Source organism: Antedon bifida, chromosome 5, assembly GCF_963402885.1.
Source record: "Antedon bifida chromosome 5, ecAntBifi1.1, whole genome shotgun sequence".
Classification (NCBI taxonomy): domain Eukaryota; kingdom Metazoa; phylum Echinodermata; class Crinoidea; order Comatulida; family Antedonidae; genus Antedon; species Antedon bifida.
The window spans coordinates 2167823-2193062 of NC_136230.1; the positions used below are offsets into that span (position 1 = coordinate 2167823).

The 25240-nt window shown below is 32.0% G+C and overlaps 1 protein-coding gene across 2 annotated transcripts in view; it reads right to left on the reverse strand.

Moving 5' to 3' along the window:
• Window positions 1-25240, reverse strand: part of LOC144842862 (diacylglycerol kinase delta-like) — a 51815-nt gene that overhangs the window by 9146 nt on the left and 17429 nt on the right. For both annotated transcript variants that reach the window (XM_078699420.1, XM_078699419.1), the window contains exons 5-15: window positions 18874-18978; window positions 15385-15520; window positions 14845-14954; window positions 10078-10203; window positions 9477-9739; window positions 7496-7604; window positions 6682-6821; window positions 6000-6164; window positions 4596-4686; window positions 3695-3959; window positions 3052-3264 (exon numbers count right to left, since the gene is read on the reverse strand). In XM_078699420.1, coding sequence (XP_078555546.1) covers window positions 3052-3264; window positions 3695-3959; window positions 4596-4686; window positions 6000-6164; window positions 6682-6821; window positions 7496-7604; window positions 9477-9739; window positions 10078-10203; window positions 14845-14954; window positions 15385-15520; window positions 18874-18978 — 1723 coding nt within the window. The remainder of the gene's footprint in view (window positions 1-3051; window positions 3265-3694; window positions 3960-4595; window positions 4687-5999; window positions 6165-6681; window positions 6822-7495; window positions 7605-9476; window positions 9740-10077; window positions 10204-14844; window positions 14955-15384; window positions 15521-18873; window positions 18979-25240) is intronic.

Consider the following 25240-nt stretch of genomic DNA (forward strand, 5'->3'; position numbering starts at 1 on the left):
TAAGAGATAAAGATAGAAAAATCCAATAAAATACAAAACAATAAAACTTAATATAACACTTGGGCAGGGTGGTCACACCCCACTGATAAGCAAGTGTTTTAGGGAGATTTAACCCCTACCAGTGAAACAAACTTGCACTTGCTAAGCACAAGCCTGGTGCTAGACACAAGCCTGGTGCTAGACACAAGCCTGGTGCTAGACACAAGCCTGGTGCTAAGCACAAGCCTTGTGCTAGACACAAGCCTGGTACTAAGCACAAGCCTTGTGCTAGACACAAGCCTGGTACTAAGCACAAGCCTTGTGCTAGCACCAGGCTTGTGCTTAGAACCGGGCTTGTGTCTAGCACAAGGCTTGTGCTAGACACAAGCCTGGTGCTAAGCACAAGCCTTGTGCTGGACACAAGCCTGGTGCTAGACATAAGCCTTGTGCTGGACACAAGCCCGGTTCTAAGCACAAGCCCGGTGCTAAGCACAAGCACGGTACTAAGCACAAGCTCGGTACTAAGCACAAGCCCAGTGCTAAGCACAAGCCTTGTGCTGGACACAAGCCTGGTGCTAGACATAAGCCTTGTGCTGGACACAAGCCCGGTTCTAAGCACAAGCCCGGTGCTAAGCACAAGCACGGTACTAAGCACAAGCTCGGTACTAAGCACAAGCCCAGTGCTAAGCACAAGCCTTGTGCTGGACACAAGCCTGGTGCTAGACATAAGCCTTGTGCTGGACACAAGCCCGGTTCTAAGCACAAGCCCGGTGCTAAGCACAAGCCCGGTTCTAAGCACAAGCCCGGTGCTAAGCACAAGCTCGGTGCTAAGCACAAGCCCGGTGCTAAGCACAAGCTCGGTGCTAAGCACAAGCTCGGTGCTAAGCACAAGCCCAGTGCTGAGCACAAGCCCGGTGCTAGCACAAGCCTGGTCTTAAGCACAAGCCCGGTGCTAGCACAAGCCTGGTCTTAAGCACAAGCCCGGTGCTAGCACAAGCCTGGTCTTAAGCACAAGCCCGGTGCTAGCACAAGCCTGGTCTTAAGCACAAGCCCGGTGCTAAGCACAAGCCTGGTCTTAGGCACAAGTCATAACTGAATACAAATAAATAAATATAAAATAATAATACAAAAAAGGTAATGTATACAATAAAAAATAAATATCGATTATAACATCAATAAAAAAAAAACAAGACTTTTATGCAGAATAATATTACATACATATATCACTGCTGATAATCATGTGGGTTTGGAAGAAGTTCAATGAAACACAAGAAGTGCAAGTTGTTGTGAAATTGTTTTAACAAAGTGACAATTGAATTATTTAACTTTACATACTACAATATTATCATGATTACATACATAAAACATATTCATATAGTTATTCATATCGACATCGACACCGTAAGTATGAAACAGAGTCTACAAAACAACAAAAGGGCAAATATTGATATAACTGTATAATATTACCAACTGTGGTTTCTCTAATGCATTTGACATATACCATTGATTATGTATAATGTATGTATAAAATCATATAACTCATGAATAATGCTATTAAAGGGAAAGAGGTATATGTATGGTTATTGCACATTGAACCACAAAGTACATTTTAGGCCGATCATTAGAGTATCAAAATTATTATTATTGTACCGAAATACTCTGTATAATATCGTCGGTGAAAAATGATTTTTAAAACTAAAGCTCTGTCTACACTATCAAACTAGTCAGAAAAAAAAAAGTATGATATGCCCAAATATGGGAACATCACATTTTTTTTATTTAAACATAAGGTTTGATAGTGAAGACACAGCTTTAGAAGCAACTGAGCATTTATATGCCCATGCTTAAAAACAGGTCAGAGTTCACGCTTCTAAATTTTAGAACTGAGTGATGTGAATGAAAGAAATCACAAAATTGATTATTAATTTAATAATTTTAATAATCTGTTTTTGTAGTTAGTGGGTAATCAACATGTTGTTTTTAAACAGACAAGACTTTGTGAATCATGTGCAGATGACTTTTGACCTTTACAAAGCGTGCAGAGGGCTAGCGATTCCGGTGATGGGCACCTTTCTTACATCTCCTAAAATGTCAGTTTCTTGCTCTGCCTTCTGTCGCGCTGTTCAGGTGGTGAAAATAAATAATGCGTTATAAACAGTAAGCTTATTAGTAAAATGTTATTATTATTGTTAGGTACCTTGCACTTCCATAAACTATATTCATTTATTCTTGAAAAAGATTATATAAAATTAATGAAATAGAACTAAAATGAACACTTATAAAATTGACAGAATCAAACAGCAGACTTAGCAGCCTCATTGGAATAATAACAAGAAGATTGCGACACAAACGACAGAAGAAGGTCAGAATAATGATATACGATCATGCTACATGTCGGCCGACAGGTTTACACTGTGGAGTATAGGGACTAATCAAATATAACACAAGCAGGTGATGACAGCCAATCAGAGAAGGATATACAGACATGTGACAACTACAAAAGGATTCTATGGTTGTTATGGGATGTAATACTAGGCTTGTGTGATAACATCAAACTTGCCTGGAAGGAGTGATAGACTCTCAGTGCTTCCATAGCGATGGGCAATGTTTACTGGCGCTGTAGCTGTGGTAGCGTATGTGCTACCCTGACTAACGCGCCTCATCGCGCTAGACACTGGAGACTTCGTTGCGTAATCTCTTCCTGCGAAACAATAGTCTTTACTTTACTAAATTATTAGTAATACAAAAGTTATTAATAGTAGTAACAGTATTGCAGTATCTGCAAGTGTAAATTAATGTAATGGTAATACAGTAAGCATATTTAAAGGTGTCCATCCTGTTTATACACTAAAACAAACTGATTCAATTTAAATGGTACTGATAAAAAACTTAAAACTAAAAAAAAAATGACATTAAATTAAAAAGCAGATGAAAGGTTGCCTAGCAACATATACACACAGTAAAACTTGTTGAACCTCCTGTAAGTGGCCACCCTCGGGACCGGGAAAAGTGGCCGCGTACGAGAAGTGACCGCTCAACTGCATTTAGAAATAATAACTCAAGATGACTAACCTTTTTTACGTTCTCTTGATTTTGCTGAAGTAAAAACCGCAAAGGGTTTTACGTCCGTTTCTAACTTGTTTGAGTCGTCATCTTTTTCGGTGCTTTCGTCGTCCTTCTCCTTGATATCCTCGTAATGTGTTGCTGACGTTGAGGGCATCATTCCATGTACCCTCCGCGATCGCTCTTCATGCACTTTGGTCTGTTCGTTTTGCTCATCGACAGCTAATTAAAAGAAATAATTAATAATAAAATACTAGCCTGCCTTTGTTGATTAAATTCAAATTGTGTTAACAATGGTATTGGCTCTTCACCTACATTTACATTGTGGCAACTGAACTTATTGACAAATTCAAAAACCATATGTATGCTACAAGAAATTAGAAAGTAGATTTATACAGATGAACTTAGACACAGGACAAGCCACATCTGGAAAATTTGGACGTTGAATAATTCATTATAAAAACACATTTTTGAAAAACAAATGAATATATTACTTGAGAGGTGAAATCCCTGCATTTACATTTGTACCAATAAACATATCAACAAATCTAAAACCCAGATTCCAAACATCTGGAAACTTGCTTCGAAAACAAAATCAGATGACAAATAAGATTTTTTTCGAAAGTAATGGTAAAATCCCTATTTTGTTCACCTTTTTCAGTTTGTTCAATAATTTGTCTAACAGCTTTCTTGAGGCTATTTGCCCTGGACATCAAAGCATCTCGTGGTTTAAACACCTTTGTCGCTGGGCCTTGCATTTTTTCCACTCGGTCGTTGACCTCTGATACTTCAGTCGTATCTCCTTCGTGAGTGGGAGGTAGTACAGGAACTGGCATACCAGGGGGTATTGGTGTTGCCTGGGCTTCTTCATTCAACGTTTGAAGTAATGAGTTGAGTTTTTCATTTAATATAGCACACTAGCAAGTCAATGAAAATTATAATAAACAGCATTATATTATTTTAAAAACAGATATTTTTATTTTTTAGCCAGTTTTTATTGCATATTTTAACTAATTATTGGAACCAGTAAAAGTAAAGTAATGTTTATAGTATTTTTGATGTTCTTATATGTTGCTTTTCAAATATTGCATCCCTGTGGTATTTCATGTCTGTTTTTAAATATTGATTGTTTTAAATTATATATCTCAAGTATGCTTAAATATTTTTATATAGTAATAATTTTAATAATATACATTTTAGAATTTACTGTTGAAAATGTACTCATATTATTTCCATTTTAAATTGGCAAATAAAATTGAATCTTGAATTATTTTAAAAACAGTAATATATTATTACAAACAGAATAACGTCATTAAAATTGGCAATAGAAGCCCATATATGGACATGATGATGTCATAGCACTACCACATTTGGGCATATCACTACCATATTTGGGCTTTTTTTTTTTGTCGAACTAGTTTGATAGTGTAGACAGAGCTTTAGTGGTAACAAAGCTTAAACGCCAATCATGTTTTCAAATAAGTGCCTTATAAATATATAATAATATATAAATAACCAATTATTATTATTGTATATTCTATTGAAATCCTTACTTTGTCCTTCATTGTGTCGTCTGACTGGGTGCCTGAGTCATAAGATTCTCCAATCTTTTCCAGAAAATCTTTCACTGTTTTGCATAATACTCTAAACAACAGAAAAGAAAATTAGGAGTGCATTATTAAAATAAATGGTTAAAGATGTATTGCCCCCCCCCCCCCCACCTGAAAAAATAATTTGTTACATTTTTTTGTTGAATATGCCATTTTCATGTCACATAATAGTTATACATTTGAACAAAAAATGTATTTACCTGAAAAAACTGTAATTTAAAGCAAAAAATAGTCAAATTGCAAAGTATGATTTAATTAATCTTCATTTTTCATGTTTTTGAGAGACAATACATCTTTAAATTTAACACAAAAAAAACATTATTTTTGCTAGGTAAATAATTTTTTTTTTCAATCCACTATTTTCGGTTAAAGTGAATAACTATTATGTGACATTAAAATGGCATATTCAACAAAAACATTTAAAATTTATTTTTAGGAATAAATATATAAAGCAATAAATAAATTAAATGAAAAAAACAAATTTGGCATTAATTATGAAATTTAAAGCCCAGTTAATATGTAGAGGAAGTTACATGTGGAATAGAAATAAAAGGCTAGTTTTAAATCTTACATTAGCAGATTCACAGTATCATGGCAAATTCTGTGATACAGTATTACATGTATCATGTGATGCCAGTATCATGTCATAAACCCTAAACTTAACATAATACTATATCACGTGTGATACAGTGTATTACAGAATGGGCTTATGATACCAAACTGTAATTTTATATTGTAGAAGTTTTTTTTGCAAAAATTAAATGTCAAAAGAAGATATCTATTCTTAGATATTATTATATATTCCTATAAAAAAAAGCCTTTTATTAGTTAAGAAATCTTTTAAGGAGTTTTTCCGGTGGGCATCATTTTAAGATTACATCGGACTCTGTTTCAGAATTTTAATTATCATCATGTGCCCGCAGCTTGAATATTAGATTTCATTCTAAGCCAAGGAGTAACATAGTTTGTGTAATCATTTATATCATATACCTTACTTCACTTTTGTTTTAATATCGATTCAAGTATCTTTTTACATCTAATTGATAATCAATGAAGTTTAAAACGCATTAAAGTTGATTAAATCTCTGATTTAATATTCTGTATAATTTTTTCTCAAGGATTTCGAGCCTCAGGGCTATAGGATTGATATGCTAAATCGAGTGCTTTCATCGCAGAGTTACATTGCGCAATGTTTGAGTATCAACATCTATGTGTCTCTCATTCTTTTTTCATTTAATTGCTAAACATACATGAACATTACAAAAAACTTACTAAAAAAAAACTTACGAAAACAAAACAAAAAACTGGCATGATAAACAGAGACACTGCAAACATTGTATAACTTACTGTGCTGATTTTATAACTTCAGAGTTTTTCTCGGATTGTAGAATATTTGCAAGATGAAGTGCTACGGAATCTTCGTAGGCTGTAATGTTCTCGGTTCTTTCGTTCTGCTCCTCCAATTGGTCAGTTGGTGCCGAGTTGTCTGTCTCATTTACCCAAATGCTCCATCTATAAATAGACAATGACATAATTAATTTAAAGGGAAAAACACCTTCTCTAAAGGCCTGTCTACATTATTATTACTAGTTTGACAAAAAAAAGTGTGATGTGCCCAAATATGGTAGTTATATGACATCATCATGCCATCACATTTTTTTGTTATGAAATTTGATAGTGTAAACAGAGCTTAAGTCTGTCAGCTGGATTGCTTGACTAAGCTTTTAATAACAAAGCCCACAGAGAAGAAGAGAATTACAAAAATTTAATATAGAATACAAATCAAAGATAAACATTAATAAATGTTGTGGGTTTATTCCGCCCATGTCAAGTATTAGTTGAAGTATTAGTCCTAACCTTTCTATAGACAAAACATTACGTTATTCTTAACATTATTAAAATACCAAATATGGTAGTGATATACTTAAGTATTAAATGACATCATCATGTCCACATATGGGCACATCACATTCTTTGTGATAATATACATAAAGTTTGCTAGTGTAAACAGAGCTTAAGTATGATTTACCTGTCTAACATCTTGGTACCAGAGTGCTCAAGTTTTTCTAACATAGCTGGCAGAAGGGTGTCATCATCACAATTTGTACCCCATCCAAGTACCCGTGCTAAATCATTACCAGTACCTAGAGGTAAGACTCCAACTTGACACTGTAGGAAGACGAAGACAAAAATACACATTTTGAAATACTCATATGGACATAAACAGGCTAGTATCCATGTGTCTACACTATCAAACTAGCTTGACAAAAAAAGTATGATGTGTCTAAATATGGTAGTGATATACTCAAATATGGTAGTGATATGCCCAAACATGGTAGTGATGACATCATCATGTCCATATATGGGCACATCACATCACATAAGGCTTTACTACCTCATTAAAAATATCAAAATAGTTCCTGTAATTGTAAATTATTGACCCTTTATCTGACCCTGTGACCCAGGAATAAGACATAAAATAAGTTGATGGTAAGATTTGTTTATTAAGACAAAATTGACCATATAAACAAAAAACAGGCTAAAACGAAAAACAGGCTAAAACAAAATTTACGATTGTTGATATTTGAACTAATTACAATGCTGGTAGTCATGGTAACCACAAACAAACTAGCATACAGGCTTGTAATTGGTTGTTACATATTTGTGGCCATTACTGCTGAATGATTATACTACACGCTTATAAGACTCTAGATGATCTTAAAAACAAAACAAAAACAGCACAAGTCGTGGAATTTGTGTGATTAACACACGGACATGTACTTCGTGACCATTCCTGATTAAGCATAATGAATCTGTCGTCAGTCATCACAGCATGTTGTTACCTGTTTGTGAAGATCCATTTTATCTATCTGAGTTAGTACCCAACCCACACTACCATCTCCACCACAGACGAGGATACGGAATGTATCAAACTTCTTGAATAATCTCAGTCTACAAGCAAATAAAATACAAATACAACAAATATTAATAAATAGTATTTCTTAAAATAATTGCCAAAAGTTTTTGTTTTTTTTTATCATTAAATAGTAGAAATTCATCTGGTTCCAAATATAATTAACTGGAATATAATTACTTTTATGTTGAACCAAAAAATACATACACAATTGGTATAAATACCTTTGGTTCAACAAAAAAGTAATAATTTTCCAGTTAATAGTAGAAAGGTTTTCTGGGAGTATTTTAAAGCTCTGTCTACACTATCAAACTTTATGTGATGTGCCCAAATATGGACACGAAGATGTCATATCACTACCATAGCTAGGCATATCACACTTATTTGTCAAAAAAGTTTGATAGTGTAGACAGAGCTTTAGAAGAGTGGACTTTACATACAAAAATAAGAGCATTATTTTATTAATGTATTGGCAAAATTTTAAAAAAAAATGTTATTTCCTGTCTAGGATTGATTTTTTTTTAATGAGGAGATTGAAATTACTTTTCTATCCTATTGATAAAAAAAACCTTAAGCTCTGTCTACACTATCAAACTAGTTTGACAAAAAAAGTGTGATGTGCCAAAATATGGTAGTGATATGACATCATCATGTCCATATATGGGCACATCACATTTTTTTGTCACATAAAGTTTGATGTAGATAATGCTTTATTGAATATTTTTTATTGAATACAACCATTCCAAAAAAATTAATAAAAAATATCAAATATTAAAATTAAATCATGCAGCTTTGCCGAGGGAAAGGACGCGATTTACTAAACATCTTTTTTATTTGGCCTACAGATTCTGTAATGACAAAGTTAATACTATACAGACGCAGTACATTATCAGTCTTTGCTACTGTCTCATTTAATTAGTGTTTAATTTCTACTTGTCACTTTTACTTTCTTTACTAATCAACAATCGGCAAAGATCTTCCCATGAATTACAAACATTAAAACTCATCACATCTAATATCAGGAAAATCAGGATTCTTGTAATGTACTTAATCATGAAGATTAGTTTGTAATCCTAACAGATTAATTTTAATCCCAAATCATTCTGAAATGTTATTCTAGAGTTAAACAGATCGACTACATCACATGTCAGGTTAGTATCTAATGTACAGTGTAAAACAATCATGTAATAATGTGTTATTTACCAGCAGTATCATCAGCCCACATAGAGGTTACATAAACACATTGCCTTACTAATTGATATGATTAGTATGTTATATAAGCAGTAACTTGTTAATATTACTTTGCGAGCAAAAATATTAGAAAGAGTTATTAATACATCACATTTCCTCAAACAGAGTGCTTTAGTGACACTACAGATAATTAAAGTGGAGACGAGAAAAAGCATTAGGGACTTTCCCTTTTACATCAGTTACAGTAAAGATATATTAACGATGTATTTTATCTGTATTTTAAACGATGTATTTTATCTGTATTTTAAACGATGTATTTTAATGTATTTTAAACTATTTGTTTTATCTGTATTTTTCCAAATGTTAACCTTTTTAACTCATTTTTATATTTTGATGGAAATTTTAAACTTTGAAAAAAAAAAATTTCAAACCATGTATTTGACTGTGAATGAATGAATACCATGAATAATAATACACTATCAAACTTTATGTGACAACAAAATGTGATGTACCCAAATATGGACATGATGATGTCATATCACTACCATATTTGGGCATATCACTACAATATTTGGACACATCACGCTTTTTTGTCAACTAGTTTAATAGTGTAGAAGATTGTCTGATATTTTTAAAGTTGACTGTACATTACTAGTTGGCTCAGCACATACTGTACCTCTCGCTTTAATATGAAACAGAGAAAGTGCAAAAATACGTACCCTAATCTCGGTCCACTGTTCATGAGGTCAAACACTTGAGCCGGATTCAGTAACTGTTTGAATCTACGCAGAAACTTTACACCTTGGTTGTCGCCACTTTTCGAGTTAACAAACACTAGGAGGGGGCTATTGCATCCGTGTCTACTAGCCTGCCAGTAGCCATCGGAGTCAATACAGTTTAAGGTGATTGGTGGGATGATAGATAATTTACATTGACCTAGGGGGCACTTTTTGGCAAAATGTGGTTTACAAACTGTATGCACCTAAGGAAGAAAGAATTTGACTTAATTTAAGACAATTTAAATTGCACTTTTATGTATAATGCTTGGTTTCCATTTGGACACAACGCAAGTATATATACGCGCAATGCGCAAGTAATTTGACCAATCATAGGTGATGGATTAGTTGAATTTTCGTTTGTCATTCCACATATCTGTAGAGTATGTACCATAGCTCCTGATACAAACTTTGTTTTGGGTTTTTGAAGTTTCATTTTTTTCTGGTAAAACCAGTCTTAACGTTTTTGGGGATGTTATTTTGGTAAAGAGCGCCTCATGAATATTCAGATTATTATCATAAAACACAGCTTGTTTTTACTCACCATTGTTTTGCACCATAAACATCGCGAATCCTGTAAGCGTAACACGCTCCCACATGTTTTCTCACAGACAGCACATTTAGCGCTAACAGGTAAATTACCCTCTAACCATTGATGAGGCATGGTTAACTAAAAAAAAACAGAAATTAAAATCACTAATTAAATAAAATGCAATTATAATCAGTTTTATAATGTGCTTTAGACAATGTTAGTTAAGCTCTGTCTACACTATCAAACTAGTTTGACAAAAAAATGTGATATGCTCAAATATGGTAGTGATATGCCCAAATATGATAGTGATATGACATCATTATGTCCACATATGGGCATTTTTTTCACATAAAGTTTGATAGTGTAGACAGAGCTTAAGAAAGTAGTTACAGGCAGATAGATAGATACAGTAGATGGATGGAATGGGAAGAGTAGGTTGCAAAGGACAGATTATTGTATGTTTGGATGGATGGATGATAGATAAACATTTTTTCATTTATGTAATTGACCCCATTTGTTTAAGTAATTATCCTTTTAATAAAAGTAAATTAAGATTTCTGTCACATAACTACTAGTCATACTGAATGCTACTTTTAAAGATGAGAATGTAATAACACGATTTAATGTCCTCATTGTACACACTATACACATTCAACTCTACACAATATTATTTCCTTTGAATGTTTAAAGTTGATTTACGAGAAACAAAGCATAAAATATGTTGTTGTAAAAAGTAGAATAAAGTTTCTGTTAAGATTCTGACAGAGATTGCAGAATGAAAAATAGATGTTTTAAAGCATAAAACCTGTCAACATAATATAATTAATAATACTTAATATCAGGTTCACTCCTCGTTAATGTTACCAATAACATGTCATTTCTTGGAAAAATGATTACTAAAGCCAATGCTAATCTGTGTGTTGATAATCTGATGGGCAGTAGACTTTGAAACATGTATCATTTTATTCACATATGAGTATAACAAAACCACAGACCTCACAACTAAATGCTGACGATCAGTACACGTAATATTAATCATTTTAGACTTGTTAGTACTAAATACTTCATAATGTGACAATAGGAGTTAATAAAGATTACTAAAAGAAATGAAACAACACATAATGGTCAAATAGCAATGACTTGAACGTCCGTATGATGATTTTTTTGTGAGTACAGTGTGTTATTTAATCAAATGTAGTTTAGTTGCGAGTACAGTGTGTTATTCAATCAAATGTAGTTTAGTTGTGAGTACAGTGTGTTATTCAATCAAATGTAGTTTAGTTGCGAGTACAGTGTGTTATTCTATCAAATGTAGTTTAGTTGCGAGTACAGTGTGTTATTCTATTAAATGTAGTTTAGTTGCGAGTACAGTGTGTTATTCTATGAAATGTAGTTTAGTTGCGAGTACAGTGTGTTATTCAATCAAATGTAGTTTCGTTGCGAATACAGTGTGTTATTCAATCAAATGTAGTTTAGTTGCGAGTACAGTGTGTTATTTAATCAAATGTAGTTTAGTTGCGAGTACAGTGTGTTATTCTATAAAATGTAGTTTAGTTGTGAGTACAGTGTGTTATTCTATCAAATGTAGTTTAGTTGCGAGTACAGTGTGTTATTCTATGAAATGTAGTTTAGTTGCGAGTACAGTGTGTTATTCAATCAAATGTAGTTTAGTTGCGAGTACAGTGTGTTATTCTATAAAATGTAGTTTAGTTGTGAGTACAGTGTTATTTAATTTAATCAAATGTAGTTTAGTATAGTAGAAGCACTATTATGTACAAGTACTCTATTTCTATGTTGGATTAATCTTGACATAGCAGCAACATAATTACATGTACTCCACCTCGGAACTCAGGTATGACCTCAACTTAACCCCACCCTCATCAAATATTATTACAATTGCGTTTTGAAGAAAAGAAATGTAATCACATTGTAGGACAAAAAGTAGTTCAATTAAATTGTTGAAAATCTAAAATATTTTAATTTTTTTTAATTAGTTAATTTCATTTTCAAACAAATATCTGGAAAATTTTAAATAAAAAAACCACCATATAAATCTAATGACAGTAATGATGTGACTGTTATGTCTTCAAACTGCTGAACACATCAAACGGAAGTGGATGCATCCAAGCGTGACAATGTGCTTTATTGTATCAGTAACAACGACTGTCAGAGAGAAATGGGAATCTGTTGCCATGACGTCAATAGCATCTATCGTCGATGACAGGCAAGGTTTGATATGGATGGTGTAGATTAGTTTAAACTAAGTCACATAGAAGTCGCAAATGTTTGAATGTCATCTACTAGATAGTAGCCAATGCGATTGTATAATATTACATGAATTAATAGGCACAAAGAAGACCAAACAAACGATATAAATAAAAAAGCAAAAGAGAAAAGAAAAAAAAGAGAATGAACATGAGAGGGAAACAATAAAGGGAAAGAAAAAATGGGAAAGAAGGTAAAGTAAAGGAGAGAATAACTTGAAAAAAGTGTTGGAAATATTCCAAATATAAATGCAGAGCTTATCAATTAGAAAATGTTAGCTTAAAATAATGTATTGTTTGAATTATTCTCCCTTTAAAATAATGATTACATAAAATTCAAAAAATAATATATCAATAAATGATACAAAATATGCATCATAAAAGATTTAATGTTCTTAGAAATAATCTTTCATACGTATTATATGCAATATTTTGTATTTGATATTTAGGAGTGATCAAATTAAATCAGATTTTAGCTATAAGTTTTGGTTTTGTAAATTCTAATTTAATATGAGAATGAATTAGGATTACAGTCTTTACTATCCATTCAATAGAAGGAGTCTAAAAAGTCTACAACACACAAAAGAGAAATTATTATTATTATTATCATTATTATGACAAAATCTGCAAAAGGAAACAATTATATTACTTTTAATTTATTTATGTTGTGTTTTATTTTTATGTAAAAGGGTCTTGCAAAAACAGAATTGTAAACTTCTTTATACATGATCCTTGCAATCAATTATATATACTGAAATGTATAAAGTTATAAACAATATGTGAATGAATAAAACCATGTTTGATCTAAGAGTGTTCTAAACGTTAATTTGTTGCCTAAAATACAATGGGTTCATTGATTGGTCGGTTTTGCAAGTATTTATTAATAATAATATAGATCCAAAGGCAAATTACTGAAAAAATGACAATGCTGTGGGTATCAGTGGCTGGATCTCAATGGAGAAAAAAAAAAAGCGAAAAGCTAAATCAAAACGATAAGTAAAACAGCAAGAAAAGTTAGCAGAGCTTTCGGGCAACACTAGCCCTTCATCAGTGCAATTAATAATAATATAGATATATTTCTTATATATTCTAGTATTTACTTTCAATGTACTGTATTGATATTACTTTTTTTTCATTGAAATTAGAAGTCAAATAATTTATAACTTTGAAAACAGACTGATATATAATATTGCAGTTCTCCTCCACCTTCAGATAGAAATTATTTTCAATAAATCATCCCTACTTCCTACCAAATCGATGCTCAGCTTAAAAAAGTAGAGCAACGAACTGCGGGGGTGTGCATACTTGTTGTAATAGCATAGTATGGTTTGAAGTACCATGCTGTAATATCAAATTTACATGCCCACAAAGTCACGTTCGATCTGCGATTCAGCGAAGTCTATTTCTCAATCGGGTCATTCTCCTGATAATGAGGATTATCATTGGACTAATAACACATCATTTAGCCAATAAAACGTCGGACTCATAGAATGTTTAAATTTATAAATGTTGGCAGGAATACTTAATGTCTACAACCATGCAACCCCCTGATGAAAACGACCGTAATGAAAACCAACGATGCTTTTTGCTTAAGTCACTCTAGCTGAGTTACAACGCGATTATTATCGACTAAAAGTCTCATCTCTGCATGTGATTCGTGTCGTTAACGTACAATCAATATGAATATGTCAGTTGCCTTATAGATTTTAATTTAATGGTAACGACACTCAACATGGTGGTTTCCAAGCAGACATACTAAATAACTTGTATCAATATATGTACACAAGCTAAGCAATCTACTACATACTTCTTATTATATCCATTAAGTAGCTTTGAATCTATCACGTTATATTATAAATTACTCTCATAACAATAAATTAATATTCTCTGTCTTTCCATTTCAAAGCCATACAGCCTTCAACAGGTAAAATGACTGAAGTTTATAACTGATACATGTAACAGTGAACAAGTTATTGTTAAGCTCTGTCTACACTATCAAACTAGTTTGACAAAAAAAATGCTCAAATATGGTAGTGATATGCTCAAATAAAGTAGTGAAATGAAATCATCATGTCCATATATGGGCATTTTTTTGTCACATAAAGTTTGATAGTGTAGACAAGGCTCAGGATTTAGCCAATTAAAGCTACACCAACAATGTCTTCATTGACTTGCCATAATTTTACAATAAAGGACAATTTACACAGATGAGCGGTAACGGTAATACAAATATAGAATATGTTATTCCTTATGACCATTTACACACAATGAGGAGCGGACGGATTCCAAGGATAGATACAGATTCAAGTTATGTGGTTTTCCACTTACTGTTACCGCTCGTCTGTGTAAATTGGCCTTTAAACTACACAGGATATTCACTTTAATATTATTTGTGGCCAAATCATATTTTAAAGAAAATCCCAATGATGATGATTATGATAATGATACAGGGTGATAGGTAATGATTAAGACAAAAACAATAAAATAAAGATAATGATGATGTGTTTATACTTACTCCACCATCATCCTCCTCAATGATGTCCTTTCCAATGGACGCTAAAGTCGTCCATTTGCAGTTGTTTCCAGCACGCACAGCGCATCGTTTATGTGCTTTAAATTTACAAACTGTCAATAAATAAGATAAGTGTATAAGCGTATATTATGAGATAAACTAGGATTTAAGCTCTATCTACACTATCAAACTTTATGTGAGAAAAAAATGTGATGTGCCCATATATGGACCTGATAATGGCATATCACTACCATATTTGGGCACATCACACTTTTTTGTCAAACTAGTTTGATAGTGTAGACAGAGCTTTATGTAAATTATGCATTACAGATGCATCCCAAGAAGTCGTCCACTAAAATACGACCATGCACAGAAAAAAGTTAAAATGCATAAGTTTATAATACAGAATACAACTTTATCCCAAGGACTTAGAATCGTTTCCAGGGTTTCCCCGGGTATACCAAAGTTGGCCGAAATTTCATGTTCTAGAGGAGTGGGATTATACCAGAGGATATACGGTAATAGAGAACTTTGCAAAAATACCTTCACAGGACAGTCCGTGTGATGTAACACCAGGTAGCGCTTCCCGACATACGTTGCAATAGGTCGGCCTCGCATGAGAGCATGCGTACCAGTTGTGCATCCCAGAAAGCATATCACCGATGTGCTCACTACCAGACTGAAAAAAAAAAAAAAAGAATTAAACAAAGATGAAGGTAATAATCGGATAAACCAAAAATATATTTTATAACGGAAACGAAGAAACATAAACAATGATAACACTGCAATAAAAATGTTATTGTTAAGGAAAAAAGAAAGAAGATAAATAGGCTACACTGTTGCTGAAAGAAATATAAAAGTTTAAGCGAAAATTTAAAAAAAACATTATTATTTTCGTTTAAGATTTATTATTAGTTGTGCAGTGAATGGATTATTAACTTTTCTGTTAAATGTATTGCAACCTTTGAATAAGTTTTTTATAAAGGAAATACAGATTCTTTATGATTATTGTGTGAACTAATCGAAGGGTTTTCCCCTATTATTTAGGACATAACTTAGTAGTAATCTGTGCCCTGGGCTCTACAATTCATTTAGCTTTAACAGTAAATGAAACAACATACTAGTCAAATTAAATACTTTTATTTCTTTTTTTTTTAGTATTACTGTATATATTTTAATTTTTTTATTTTTTATTTATTTATTTTATTCTTTTACATCCAACAGTGTATACACCAATTACAGGATAAAAATAAAGATATAAATATAAAAACACACATATAAAAATAACAAAAAGAGAAGCCTAAAAGTTAATTAGTTAGTTTTCTTCTTTTATTAATATGGTTATGATGTTATAAAGTTATGTGTAAATTATAACTTTAAATTGATATGTTTTTTTATTATGAACAGTATTAATTTAGACCTTTCACTCATACAGTATCTTCATTCATATATTTCTGAAAACGTATTTCCTCTTACAAACTATCACAAATCATGTTGGAAATAAGATGTCACAAAGTTCTGAGCTAAAATGATTGCGAAATGTCTTACAAATTGCTTAACCGAATTGATTCCGACATTCGTATCTTGTTGCAAATATCAAGTTTAATAACTGTATCAGATCCAGGATAAGACACAGATACGGCTGACCTTAGTTCATCTTGGCTGTAATTGCAAGCCTAGATATTTTACGTTTGAAGGTCGAAATCACGACAGCATCCTTGTTTTCTAGTTTGTAATGCGTTTATAATTTCAAGTTCAAGTTATATTTATTGTCCTATTGGTATATAAGTACTCTAGGCATTGTTTTCTGTTCTGATGATGAGAATAGTTTCTTGAAACATGTCAAGACATTTTAAGGCAGTTTGCCTATTTATCAAATGCCTAACAGTCGTTATTTTAACTCAAAGGTTTGGTGGAATCATTCACGATATATTTATTGTGTTTTCTCAAACACGTATAAAAACAAAATTGGTTTGCAGCTTGCAGTAACAACATGAAAATAAAGAATAATAATAATAAAAAAAAAAATAAAAAAAAAATGATAATAAAGATTTTACATATGATATCAGAAAAAAAACAATCTGTTAATAACACACACACACATGCAACTAGAAGAGCATGTTCTAGTTTATAGTGAGTTTAAAATTTAAAACTTGTAGCAGTACCGACATTATGAAAAATATTTTACGTACTGTATGATATCTGAGGTTTCAGAAAAAAAACAACCTGTTAACTAGAATTTAATTCGTCACTTTGACGAATTATAGGTGATCATTTTTATCATTTTACTGAAATTAATTTTTTTTAAACATGCACGTACGTTAACATACGATCGGAAAATGTTGATGTATGCCATCCTATTATATGCTTATAGTGCTGAGTTGTGCCTATATGCCATATACAATATGTACAGTATATACTGTATATCTATATACAGTGTAGCATAGGTGAAATTACGGGACACACATGTTCTAATTTTTTGGCATGATGACGTTATCAAACTAAACTTTAAGATGACAATTTCGAAAGATAATTAATTGAGCAAAAAAATATAAGATTTGGAAAAAAATTTGGCACGTAGAAGCGCTGTGCGCGCTCTTTGAATTGTGTATAACTTTGACGAAAAATATGAAAAAACTACTTTTTCACTTCAACTGGCCATATGTTAACGTCACAACATCCGATAGGCTTAATTTTTATATGAATTAATATCTACATTTCATCAGCTTTCATAATAAATTATAATCATCAAGGTAACCTTCAATTCTGAAGAGCTGTAAGATATTCAAATTTACTGCGAAGGTGAAATTACACGGCCTACGTTATTCAAGTTTTTACGCGTGATGACGTCATTAAAATGAAGATAGTGTCAACTCATGATAAAGATAATTAATTAAGCAAGCACATACTGAAAGTTGTGCAAAATTCGAGCACACATAACCAAGATGCGCTCTGTTGAATGTGATAATCTACACAAAAAGATAACAAATCCTAATTTTTAAATTCAAGTGGCCATTTGATGACGTCAAAACATTTTGTACGTAAAATGTGTACATGAATTCATATCTACAACTCAATGGCTTCCAGAATAAGTTAAAAAAATCGGGGGTCATCTTGCATTCTGAAGAATTATTTTCATTTTAAAAAAGACCTATTTTTCACCATTTTCAGAACTTTTGTAAAATTAATGTGCGCATTTTGTCATTTTTAACGTGCTCGTATAGCGTTATTTTAAGTCGGAACTGACTCAAATTTGGTGAATGTACTAAGGATGGTGAGTAGAATGAGATTTGTAAAAAAAATTCATGTTTTTTATGCTTTTTAAGTATCGCGCGCGCAAAAACGCATTTTTGCGCAGTAATTTTTTGAAACACGCAAATGGCCTAATTCATGCTCTAAATTGATCAAAACTTAATTTTGAACGTTTTAAATTTTTAACGCGCGATATCACGTGCATGAACCTACGTGCGCGTGCGTTTTTATTTGCTAATATTTTTACCCTTGATCTGAAGTTTACGTGTAGTGAATTTCATTATTATGTGATAATGAATTATGGAGATATGATTGATAATGTGATTTCGCAAAATGGCGTATAAATGTCGTCACGGATGAGTGATCACGCTGGAAAGCTTATTAGGATTAAGTTATATTATTTGAAAGATATTCTGAAATTTTTGTAATCATTGACATTAAACTTTTTGAGATAATTGTTACACAAAATAGTGTACAGAAACAATAAAAAGAAAAAAAAAATAATAATAATAAAGATTTTATACAATAACAATAGGTGATCATTTTATTCTAAATGATCACCTAATAAGACACACACACACATGCAGAAAGAAGAACACATGTTCTATTTTGTAGTGAGTTTATAATTTACAACTTGCAGTACCAACATTATTAAAAATATTTTGCGTGATGTCAGAGGTTTCAGAAAAAAAAAACAACCAGACACATGCAAAAGAACACATGTTACAATCGCATTTATTTGTGTAGTTTCTTAATATGAGCATTTGAAGATTTACTTACATCATAGAAATCTTTATTACTTGCAGATCTAATGGCACTTATCCAGTCTTCCATATCCTTGCGTGAATCTGCTATCAGGTGCAGGGTACGAAAAGGATTTATCACCTGTGTAAAAAAAAAATGAAAACAATAATTATTTTTTTCATCAGGGGCAAATAAATGGTGTTGGAAAGGGGAGGTTGAACAAAAAGCAATTTTTATTTTTTAACCTTTAAATAAAAACTGGGAGGACAAGGTGGCTTATAGATTCGCTTCCTGTTAGATAATGAAAATGAATAAAAGATATTTGCCTATGGGAAGGCTTTACACAAGAAGATGACGGCTTATGTTAAACTGTTTAGTCTGCTCAATTTACAACATCTTGTTTATAAATACTTCTTCAACTTTATCATCTTATTACATTTTTTTGTATTTGTATTAATCCTCAATCAAGAAAATTTGGATTAGACCCCCTATGGACCCAGCAACCAGCGCCTACTACAAAACGACAGGGGCTGAGACACCGGAGTAACCCCCACTCTTCCGAAAGATACACCGGGTTCAAGGTACACATGAGCCAGATGTGTACACTGGACCTCCAGTTTTAAGTCCTTACCAATAATTTCTTAAACCCGTGCTGATTGTATTGCTACGGTTTGAAGCGCCCTCTGCCATAACTGTTCGGTCACACAACTCGACAACTTACAGGATAACAACCTTTTAATAGACATTTGAGAAATGTTTTGCATTTTTTTAAATAATCTGATAATCTTACGATTACCTTCTTATCTTTTTTTTTTTATTTCATATTGTGAATTTTACCTATAGTATAATGCAGTTTTATCCAGTAATAAACTATCAACATCTAATCATGTAGCAGACGCAAGCTGCTGGCTTTAGTTATTCATCATGTTATTATTATCGTAGCTCACCTAGTAAGTGTAACTTACACTGAAACATGGTGCAACGTATAACATAGGCGCAACACACGCGAGTTGACCAATCATAAGATAAAATTTGGATGATCCATCGCGTCGTGATTAGTCAAATTTCTTGCATTGTGCTTACATCCATACATTGTGTCCTAATGGAAACCAAGCCTTAGCGTCTACTAATTAAACTCTTTGCATTGCGCTTACGCCCTTACGTTGAGGAACCAAGCTAATAATTCAATTTGGGTGCACAATTAATCTATTTTAAACTCCTTAAACAAAAACAACATCTAATCTAAATGTACATCTAGTCAAAGCTCCTGATAATATTGTATTTAACCAAAATACTGCCTAGGCAAATGAACATTTTTACATCGCTCTACATAATCATGAAATATAAACCTATCAGTATCATATGACACAACAGCCAACTTTGAAAAACAGCACACTAGCAGAGAAAGCGTAAAGAAATAAATGGAATCGTAAATTTATTTATAGATACACTTCTCATCACAATATGAATTGCTTCAAACAAGATAGTAACTCAATTCAATATTCAATTCATAAAATTGTGTAATTTATTCCCTGTAAAGTGACAAGTTATTTCTAAAAATAGACACAAATCGACATTTTCTGAATGGCAAAATAATGAAGTGTTTCTTGGCTAAATCGAGAAATTCTAAGGGAATACAATCTCATAGGATACCTAATGCCTAGAGAAATAATAGAAAATTCTAAGTCATCTCATATGATATCTAAATACCTAGAAATAATCAATTCAACACTGTTTTTCAACAATCTTAAATTTTTTTTTCCAAAATAGAAACAGGACAAGGTCAGAAAAAGCAATGAATTAAAAAAAAAGTTTAAATGTTTAATTGATTTGATGTTTAAATGTCAAAGGACCAGTGGTTAATAGTGATGATTATCTATGCCTCTACACAAAATTGCAATTATTTATTGACATGGTGACCTTAGCGTTGCGTACTTCAAAACAAGGTTTGGAACAGATCAATGATAAACTTGTCTACTATTGAATATACCGATGGCTGAACCAAAACAAAATTGTAAATTATTTTGAGTGCGTTACAAAACTTGAATTTCCGGGAATTTCCTGGAAAACAAGTTGTTAATGCGTCCATCTGGATTTAGCGCGGGGCTTTGGAGGCCGGAGTTGACCCGGCAAATTTGCAGGGTACACACCAGTTCTTCTGGACTGTGTAGTGACCTTTCAGGTATAAACAAAGGATTTAAAGACATTTCTATGCAAATCCTACAAAATTTTCACAAAATTGTCATCCGGTACCATTCAGTTTTCGTGCGGACCGATTTTGAAACATAACCAACCAACATAAGGTATTTCTGTGAGATGCTGTACACGAGGCAGTTTTAAGACCTACAGTAGGACGTAACCTATGTCGCAGAATACAACACTTGCACTTCGTTACAGCAAGAGATCCAATATTTCGTCAATCAACAATTATTAATTATTTCAAAGCACTACAGATTGTCAGCTGGTAATAGCAAACTTTATCAATCAATAATTTGTAATTACCAAATCTTTGACAAATTTTATTTTCTGACAAAATTATTTCAGTACATTCGGTAATTTAAAACTTATATTGGAGAAGGGGGCGTATGTGCTACACCCACATCCGTTACTGATACTCTGAAGAAATTTGTTTTGTTAATGTTAAAGTTTCTAGCGTGAATTTATAACGCTGGAATCACCTTGTCTCGCAATATACAGAGTTTACCTTATCTGTTACTTATACATATAAACACTTTCACTGTAAAATCTGTTAGATGAATTAGTACTGACTGTGTTGATACGATAAATATACGCCCACCTCTAGAGCAGCCGCCACCGATGCAACGTTTCTCACAACCCACTCAGCACTAATTACCGACGTTGCCAGGGCAACTGCAGACGAACAGACGGCTGATATAACCTTTTCTGATGGACAGAGTATACTTGTAGTAAAATGCACACATTTTGAAGAACAGGGTATTTACACAATAAGCTCAAATTGCTATCGTTTTGTTGAATGGTTGTTTAATATTATTTTATTACCTAGATCATCATAATGTAGGACGAACTAACGAGTTACAAATCTGAATGCAGATTATTACATTAAAACATTTATATAACTTCATATGAACAACATTTCGCATACAACACGCATCAGATTTCATATTTTAAAAATATTTAATGAAAAATATAAAAAGCATTTTATTATGAAATCATGTTTGAACGTGTCAACAGTCTTTTACAATAAATAATTCGAATCTATTATACATTAAAACCTCTATATAACTTCATATGAACAACATTTCGCATACAACATGTATCAGAATTCATATTTAAAAAATATTTATTGAAAAATATAAAAACCATTTTATTATGAAATCATGTTTGAAACGTGTCAACATTCTTTTATAATAACAAATTTGAGTCTATTCAGTTTATTATCATTCAATAATAATAAAATCTGCATTTTAAAACGCAAATCTCTTTAAAATAAATTGAAAACAAACACATTATTTTTAATTTAAAATAAATGTACTACAGAAGCAGTGAGGCTCAAATTTGAGAAAATATCACATTTTGCGATAATGAGAATAGAATACATATTTAGGTAAAATATTAAAGATTCAATTTTCTAAGAAAAAAATAAATTAAAATCATATAAAGTTTTCTTTCATTTTACCTAAAACAATAAATTAAAATCTTCATCATAAAGTCAAGAAATGTAAGTAAAATCTTTAAAATGTATTATTCTGTATTCTTAGTTGATAACACATACTGCAAAATCAATTGATTTTTTGAATAGATAATAAAAAACCTCATGTTATACTGATGAACGCTTCACAGAAATAAAAATGAAAATCATTTGAAAAAAGACAATTTTCAGTGGCCTTAAATTTTTGCATTTGTGTAATGATCCGAGAAAATTACAGAAATTATTAGTGCATGAATATAAAGAAGTTTACAATCATATAAATCATTTTTTTACAAAAGAACTTTTAGAACATAAATCAAAAATGTGGAAACTGCTATTGATTGGCCTAATAAAATGTTTAAAAGCACTAAAACTAGATAAAATTGTAATAAATTCTCGACATTTACTATTTGAAATTCAATAATAATCACAGAAAAAAATCGTTAAATTACACTTTTTGTAGAAAGGACTTTAAAAAAACAGAAAAAAAGGAACATTGATAGAAAGGTTTACTAAGAACCGACATAAAGCTCTGTCTACACTATTAAATTTTATGTGACAACAAAATATGATGTGCCCATATATGGACACGATGATGTCATATCCATTATCGTTATGCTACAAATTGCACTCCTCAATACATTCAGGGATGCTGTAGGTGTGCTGTTTGTATTTTGGTGTGTAGAAGTTTACCAAATTTAAGGGTGTTGTAATCGCACTCCTCTAGGGCAGTTTAGGAGTGTGTTAGGTGAGGGATCGCTCTCGCTCGCCTTAAAAGACAAGGCCTGCATATCACTACCATATTTGGGCACATCACACTTTTTTTGTCAAACTAGTAGTGTAGACAGAGCTTAATAAAGAGGATAACACAAAAAAATATAGAGGTAGGTGAACTATGTGGGTAGGGGAGCAAGGAACAAAAACGATTGGCTAGAATACATCATCAGCATCCAAGAACAAATCAACAGCAGAACAACAAGGAATATGTTTATACAGTATCTTATCTTTTGTGAGCATATAAATATAAATCAAATGCATCTTATACATAAATTCTATTTCTCACAATCATCACGTTTTTATCATTTTTTAAAAATTGTAATTTACAACGTAAAGCATTCGACTGTGTCACATCAGCATTCAATTCTTATTGAAAAACTAGTAAATTAAATTGAGAATACACTCGTCATCACGTAGAAAACTCAATCAAATGAGCAGGTTTGGAAATCAATTTAATATCATTAGCAGTGTAATCAGTAGTATTAGTACAACTGTAGAATTCAGAGTCAGCTGATCCCTAGGGTTATTCAATATCCTTGTACAGTAGCTAAATTCTTGTCATTTATTAGAAACCATTGAGGATATAAGGTAGCCAATGACAAGACAAGATTAAAAGCGCCTCTTATTACCAGTAATTTAATATTTCATTGTACAGAGCTCTGTAAACCTGACAGATAATACTCGACAAATACAAGTAATAATACTGAACATTTACTCATCAACTTATTAAAATGATTGAATGTATATACAGTATCTCTTTCTAATTATGAAGCGCTCAGATGCGGAGTGATTTAGACTACGTTTACACATACGCCATAAAGGCTGGCACAACTTATGCAAGTCATAGTAGGGTAATCCATTTCCCAAATGAAAATAAGTTTTATATTATTTAAAACTTTCTTTGCTTATCCTTGTTTAATAAATTTTGTTTTTGTGTCTTTTTCGTTTATGTTATTAACCGAATATATCAAATCAAATGGATCTCAAGTATGGCTGCTGTTTAAAATGCAATGCATTCAGTTCAAATTAACTTATTCCATCCTTTACATAAATTAATGTGTGTGAACATAACCTTAGTTGAATGAATGTGCGGTGGGTCTATTGAATGACATGAATACCGTTTGAAATGGGGTCTGAAAGCCTCATAGTTGAATAAACCCTGAAACAAATCAACTTCTTTCATCTAAACAAAATTCACGATCTTCATAATGCTTATTTGGTAATTTACGGTAATACTAATTTTGTTTTTGTATTTAAGTACCTTCTTAAATGAACCAATTAGAATGGTTTTCATAACCTTCACGGTGTTTACTTTTGTCTTTTTCCAATAAACGTGAAACGGTCTCAAGTTGCGCGTACCGCAGTTCAGAAATATTGAAGACAGTCATATAAACATTATAAGATTAAATGAACCAATAACTAAAAAAAATACTAAGGGTATTTAAATTTGCATCTAATATTTACGTATAAAGTGCATTCGGAAATTAGAATTTACTAAGCTACTTATCGTGACCTTGAAGAGGCTTATTGGTTTACCGAAACACTTCTCATTATCTTGTAATTAAAGATTGTAGACTAATTAGAAAATGTATGTTTTCATCTACTAACTTAACAGTTGGTTTACTTCTATTTATTCATGAGAATAGTACTGTATTTTAGCTAGTGATATTGGAATAAATCGGAATAAAGCCTAAATCAGAAGAAATTACTGGTTTTCAATTTAATATTTTCTCTTCAGTTTTAATAGGTCAAACCCAAATATCTGGACAAAATGTAGTATTAAGAACTTGGTTTGGTAAATTTTATTATTATTATATTTTTATTTTATTTGGAAAACACATCTAATAATTGGTCGATGACAGATGTACAGTTTTAGAAACCAAATTCTACCTATTTAACTCTAGCAAAGTGGTGCATCCTGGGTACTGTGGCGCGATGGTTATGACTTTTTGGTTT